The 6,587-nt window shown below is 34.2% G+C and overlaps 2 protein-coding genes across 3 annotated transcripts; both read right to left on the bottom strand.

The window, feature by feature from the left end:
- Window positions 1-1,246: 1,246 nt before the first annotated feature.
- LOC111365650 (IQ domain-containing protein IQM4-like) lies at window positions 1,247-1,877 on the bottom strand. Its single transcript, XM_022986190.1, has 2 exons — window positions 1,867-1,877; window positions 1,247-1,697 (listed from the first exon to the last, which is right to left on the bottom strand). Exons 1-2 carry the CDS (start codon window positions 1,875-1,877, stop codon window positions 1,247-1,249), a joined length of 462 nt encoding a protein of 153 aa, XP_022841958.1.
- A 249-nt stretch (window positions 1,878-2,126) lies between these two features.
- On the bottom strand, window positions 2,127-4,740 carry LOC111365823 (IQ domain-containing protein IQM1-like). Of its 2 annotated transcripts, XM_022986339.1 has the most exons (8): window positions 4,662-4,740; window positions 3,885-4,297; window positions 3,683-3,797; window positions 3,536-3,601; window positions 3,228-3,316; window positions 2,954-3,041; window positions 2,593-2,823; window positions 2,127-2,492 (listed from the first exon to the last, which is right to left on the bottom strand). In XM_022986339.1, exons 2-8 carry the CDS (start codon window positions 4,211-4,213, stop codon window positions 2,382-2,384), a joined length of 1,029 nt encoding a protein of 342 aa, XP_022842107.1. In that variant the 5' UTR covers window positions 4,214-4,297; window positions 4,662-4,740; the 3' UTR covers window positions 2,127-2,381. The 2 variants fall into 2 exon arrangements, with proteins under 2 accessions (XP_022842107.1, XP_022842106.1); XM_022986338.1 differs by lacking the exon at window positions 4,662-4,740 and having other exon boundaries at window positions 3,885-4,629.
- Window positions 4,741-6,587: the final 1,847 nt, after the last annotated feature.

The following is a 6,587-nucleotide window of genomic DNA, read 5'->3' as shown; positions in this document are numbered from 1 at the left end:
GACAATAAAAAGTGAACACAAAAATTAGTTACAAATCCACCATTAAATCACCACCACTTGTCATTAATCGAAATGACCCAATTAACCCCAAAACTTCAAAGAAAATTTATAACTAAGGGACCTAAAAGAAGATAGGCACGTAAATTTGAATATTTTCCTCAAAAATAGTCATTGTCAATCTTTTTTATTTATCTATTTTTTATTTTTTTTATGACGAGGGAATCCGCAATCACTACCCTTCGAGTGCACATTAGGTAAACTCTCGAACTGACGCAACAGTCTGCAAATCACGCCAGCCAAATAAATCGTACTAGACAAGCCATGTGCGACGGGTTCGATCGAGAAAGTGGATAAGAGGAATCGAACTCGTGATCAAAGGCTTTCGTGTTCACCTAATCCACCAACTCGACCACCCCATTAGGGGCCATTGTCACTCTTTCTCCTTATTGAGTATCAATTATAGTGAGATAAGGAAGTGAGAGAAATTTGTTGATCATAGGGAAATTGCTCTGTGTACAAAACAATTTCCTACAGATGTTTTACCGACCCCTCACTATAGGAGTTGGTCCCACATAAAAAAAAAATACATCTAGACCCACACATGCGAGAGATTTGGCAGAAGTCTGTTTTACAGACCCCTATAAATGTAGCATTTCTGTGATCATAGTCAACAATAATATTGGCAAGGATATCTACCTGTCATGACCAAAAAGATCACACGCTGATCACATCAATATCTATGATGCCCAGATGCATTTGGGTCAGCAACTCCCGCCTTGAAGTAATTCAACAGCACCATAACATAGCTAAGTCAAGGCTAAATGAACAATGTTTTGTACAAATTAGTTATCATTCTGTGTTCTTATTTTTCAAATTTATCAAGTACTTCATTTTATTCTAATCATAAATAGGAGGATATATTCAACACAATAATAAAAATTAAATTTACAAACCTGCCGATCATTACTAAGTCATCTTTTGTATGTGATGGAAGTGTCAACGATTATGTACATCAAAAGTGTACAAATAGCCTTATCCAAAAATAAAATGGTGAATGAAATCAAGCTTGAAACCAATTAAGACGAGCCGAAAGTCTAACAAAAATGATTAGGAACTCACATGAGAGCCACGCAAATTTTTGGGTATAAAAGAATGAATATTTGAGTAAGCTGAGCACAGTGTCGTACGGAACTATAGATTTACCATGGTCTAAGCTTCTGTAAACCCCAGTTTTATCCATTTCCTATCAAGCCTTAGGTAGCTGCTGGAATGGGGCCCTTGGAGTGGGAGAGAGTCGAATCTTAGGACTTTGTCGTGGTGACGGGATTGGACCATAGTTGCTGATAGGAGGTGAAAGGTTAACTTGTTCAAGTGCTCGGAATTGCAAATCTGCAGGGTATTCCTGGGCACATCCAATGCTTGGTCCGGCTCCAGTTGTCCCTTTGCAGGACAGGTGCTTGGCCAAGTTATAAACCAGTTTATCCATTTCTTCAGCGCCTGTACTTTCCGTTTCCTGGGCTCGACCATCTATATCAAATGTGCTTACATTCTCAAATTGATTGGCTTCAGAACCACGACCACCTAATGATCGTCTTAGAATTGATTCCTTATTGGCATCCTTATTAAAAGGAGGGAAGTCATCATCGATTGCACATCTCTGCAAAAGGCGAAATGGCAAAGGGTCATCGGTTAAAAAACTTTTCTACGAAGGAGCTTTAGCCCTGTTTGTTTCCCATTTTTCCGCATTAAAATGAAAAATATGATCTTTATCTATCACATTAAGCCACCAAATTTGAATTTCTATCTCTTGTGTGGATCCATAACAACTATATTTTTCATTTTCATTTTTATAAAAAAAAGGGAAACAAACGCCCCATTAAGTTTGACTAAATATAAGTCTCTTGTTGGATTTAAAACAATTATGACGTAGACGAAACTTATAGAAAAGATGAATAAATCTCATAAAGATTAAAAAAACTCACGAAAATTTTTATTTCTATCAATCAATATGGCCACAAAAGGCTTACAATGCTTCGGAAACCTAGGGAAATTCGGGAAAAAAATTAAATAATAATAATAAAAGATTTTTTTTTTCCAAAAATGAAAAAAATTGAGATGATGGCTAAAATTGAAAGTCCTTATCTTCAAGATTATCTTCCAACAAACGGAATTCAAATCTGAATTTATTTGATTGAGATATGAGAAAACAATTACAAAAAAAAAAAATGGAAAAAACTCTTAAACGAAGGAATTTCCCCAAAATTGACTAAAATTTCACCAAAAATGGACAACCCCAATGTTTCTCCAAAAATCAGGAAGTTGCTTATTTCTACTTGCGCCAATCCCACTTTTTCATGAAATCTAATTCCTTCTACACCACATCAAATTTCCTTTACATTAGCAAGATCTACGCCGTGATCCTCCAGGAAGTTTATGAGTTCGCTGAAGCTCTCCTCTGTTGGCTGATAGTGACCACTACATTGCCAAATTGCCTGTAAATTGAGAAATTTTTCAATTCGCCGGAAGAATACATGCTAAACAGTACTTCAAACTTGAGATTATTGTGTACTCTCTAGCATTATGTATATATACCTTAAGCACACCATCATGAGCAACCAATCTTCCAGCTGTTGTAATGGCCCCACCAGAAAGAAAACTTGAATGCTGAAAAAGACCTTTCTTCTTCTTGCCTACGTACAGAATTCTTGTTGTGCTAAGAACGAATATCCATTTTGAACCTTCAACCGTGTTCAAGGTGGAACCACTCTGTTTGTACACAAGTTTCCCATTTTCAACCACGATTTCATATGATTCTCTCTCTTTCTGTTGAAGGAATGATCATATATGCCCGTGAGAATGCTAGCTAATACACTGTAATTAGTTCAGTACTTTATTTGAAAATATAAACTCTGCTTGGGAGATTGGTAATACTCTCCAATGACATGAAACTTACTGGTCCCAGATACTTGATGCATTGCCATTCCAAATTGGCCCGTGAGCACTCGTCAAGATTTAGTTCTTTTCCATCTCCAACATCCAACCTTCACATTAAAGAACAAATGTTGCAGGAGCAAGTCAGTAAGAAATATTTTGTTTATTAACTTATCACAAAAAGGAGAAGAAAGTTTTGAATGCACTTAATAGTTATAACTTTCTACTCCTATAATTATTCCTCAAACTTCAAACCAAATAAGTTTTCAATTTCAAATGGTTAATTGGGTGCTCACCAGTAAAAGAAAGGCTGTAGGCTTTCGCTTTTGAACCATATATCATAATAGAGATGTAAATTGTGCCAGTACCTATGGCATGGATCGATCTACAGAAAAGAGTGATAATTAATATCACAAGACCTACGTAGCTATTATATCAATGGTTCGTATTTGTCCTTCTATCGCTAAGAGAGAGGTAAAACAATTGATAAGAGCATTTTTAAAAGTTCGTCCACTATAAACATACTTCAGAATAAATTGAAGCTAAAAATTGGATAAAAGCCAATCCCAAATCTTAGAATCACTTAAATGGTTAGAGGACTTACAGCTTCAAGCCAGCGCTGTGTGGCAAGTTGTTGAGCCTTCTCGTCCTTAGACAATCCCTTTCCAACCTGCAATTGCACGAAATTAATCCCTCTTTCACAGAAGAAATTTAACAGAACAAGTAGCTCTGAACTGAGTAGGATATTGACCCTGGCTGCTCTCGTCCTAGCTCTAGCCCACCGTGAAACAGCAGTTTCTGGTTTCTCATTATTGAAGAAAGACACAGAGCATCGCTTGAGAGCCTCAAAGTCCAAGGTTTTCCACCTATATATATATCAAATACGAAAATGTTTTATTCTCCAAACAGAAGTACTTAATTACATGAAATGACTAAATGGTAAGCTGACAAACCATAGCTCTTCTATTGCAACTGCACAATCTGCAAGGTTTCTTCGAGTCCTGTAGCTCTTGTATACTTTTTGAAGCTTGATGGCAGCAGCATCAAGCTCACCAACAGGTCGTGGTGAAAACATAATAACAGGTTTTGGGAGAGAAACCGCATTAACTGATTTATAAGTAGAACCATCAACTTCTTCGTTTGCATTATCATATTCTGATTTTCTGATGTCTTGTACAGGATTCTTGAATGAAAGCCTCGTTTCAAGAATTAATTGTCCAGGCTCGCTATTCCTCAAGTTTATTGAATTCTTCCTACTGAACTTATTGCATCCTTTATCCATGGTGATGGCTGAATCTCCTTTACCAATATTGTTGGTCCTTTTAAGTCCAACTGAAGGAAAATCCGAAAGACTGTCTCCAAATTCCTTCAAAATCCAAAAAGAACAATGAGCAAATAAACTGCAACAGAATTCAAGGCACCCCACCTGCAAATTTATCATTAAACTCCTTTCAATTTAACCAAGTTTTCTTTATCAATGTTAATTCACCTTCGCACATAAATTATATAAAGCAATGCTTTATAAATATCTAGGTTTTTGTCGTTTGGAATTACCCAGAAAAACTCAAATGAAAACTGTAAACTTAATCTTCTTCCATATATGGGATAAGCAATCGAAAAGAACATCATAGAACATGTCTTAGTAAAACATTAAAATCCCAGAATTATTGTAATAACAGAAGCCGCATTCAAAAAGGAATTATTTACTAAGATAGTTATGAAAAACTCACCAGAAATGGAAGATATTAGATCAGTTTAATGTTCTTTCGTCGTCGGAACACCTTTCCTCCAAATAGAGGGTGGGACGGGTGGACAGTTGAATATTCGTATACGTTCGTCCAACACAGTTTTATTTTTTTAATATTCTTGAATGGGAATTCGCAAAATGGTGTGGTAAATTCAAAGACTTTCGAAGGAACGAGTTTGACGAATCCAAAGCTTGATGCCTTGATATCTTTGATCCCTGCTTTTTCCTTATTATGAGCGTATTTTTTTCCTTCGTCGACAAAACTTTATCACCTTTTGCATTTTTACTTTTGTGAAATTACACATATATGAATTTAAACAATTTTATAAGTTTATTATAAAATAAATAACTTTTTATTGATCAACTTTAAAAATTAGTGAATATGTTGTTTTGAAAATTGTGTGTGTCGTATGTATGATTCGATTTATATCTGAGAGTGGATGCTGATGACAAAATTAATTAAAATAAATAATCTTGACCTTTAAATCTTGTGAGCCCAATTGTTAACAAACTTCGACTCCAATTTTTCGTTCACATATATGTTACCTGTGCATTTGAACAATGACGTTAGAGTACAAGTGTTACGATCACCGACATTCCTTGTGAAAAATGTTGATGATCAATTCAAACTAGTGGTCACCTATTACGGGAAAATTGAGAATTAAAATGGAAAAACACGTATGAAATTTATGTCCTAGTACGTCTTTCAAATTTTTATACTTGGCAATATGCCTATATTGGTTCAAATCCAGCTCGGCTCAATAATTTGTCAATCTACCATGAGATGGTATAACCCTCTTGTCCTTCCGAAATACCCCATACGAAATACAAAAATATCAATAAATTCAGTATGGTACGTCTTTCGAATTTTTCTACGTGCAGTATAGTTTTCTAAAAAGATATCAATAAATTCAACTATTTTTAAAAAATAAAATTATATTTCAGTCGCTGTTCTTCTAGAGCATTTGGTCACCATAAATGAACCTTGATCAGTCAAACGAATTCTTAATTTTATTTCTCAACTTTCCTTAAACTATTAAATCAAATATATAAGCAATTTCAAGGCAAAAGCGATATAGGGACAAATAATCCCTGGAAATAAATTTTTATGCACTTTTGAAAAAAATATTATAATGTTCTATACTAATTAGTACTTTGGAATTGAGGAGCAAACGAGTATTTCAGTCAAAGATGATCAATTTAGATATTATTTTTATATATCTAACGAATCTTGATTTGGAATATTTGAAAAATTCAATGATTTTTAATTGAGACGAAAAAAGTTGTTAAGTAAAATTACATTGATGAAATTGAGATTGGAGTATTTCCGTCCATTTGGCATGACTTTTGAAAAAGTCAAAAGGAATTTTTGAGATTAAAAAGTTGTTTTTAGATCCGTTTGACTAATTTTATAAAAATGTTTTCGATAGTTAGAAGAGTTTTTAGAAAAATTTAGTCCAATCTGATTTCTTCTAAAAGTACTTTCGAAATAGGAAGTGCTTTTAAAAATTAGTTTTCGAATAAAAATTAAGGCAACTTTCTCCAAAAACTCTATTACAGGAACCAAAAGATATGCCAAAAGAGTCCATAACGATTATTTGTTGCATTTTTTTCTTTCCTAAGAGCAAACAAACCAATTTTTACATTGACTGGCCATGGATTGGAGCTTTGTTTATTTAAAACGTACACCTCTCTCTTTTTTCTTTTTTTTTTTTTATTTTTGGGACGCTAAACTACCCTAAAACTGGGCATCAAACCGAACTCTACTTCAACTTACAAGATCCAAGAAATTACTTTTTTTAAAGCTGAAAAACTTAAAAATACGTTATAATCGAAGAGGTCAAAACTCCATCCAAAATTTTGCAATTTCTTCAGCGATTTCATATGAAAAGAGTCCAAAAGTAGGAAA

The sequence above is a fragment of the Olea europaea genome, chromosome 17 (genome assembly GCF_002742605.1).
Source record: "Olea europaea var. sylvestris chromosome 17, O_europaea_v1, whole genome shotgun sequence".
In the NCBI taxonomy this organism is placed as follows: Eukaryota; Viridiplantae; Streptophyta; class Magnoliopsida; order Lamiales; family Oleaceae; genus Olea; species Olea europaea.
This window is presented reverse-complemented; position numbering and strand designations above follow the sequence as displayed.

Coding starts and splice junctions, on each gene's coding strand:
- LOC111365823 (XM_022986338.1), bottom strand. CDS start 4,372: ATGATAAATTTGCAGGTGGGGTGCCTTGAATTCTGTTGCAGTTTATTT. Junction 3,602..3,682: donor CTAGGACGAGAGCAGCCAGG/GTCAATATCCTA, acceptor GTGCAATTGCAG/GTTGGAAAGGGATTGTCTAA. Junction 2,493..2,592: donor CTCATGATGGTGTGCTTAAG/GTATATATACAT, acceptor CTCAATTTACAG/GCAATTTGGCAATGTAGTGG.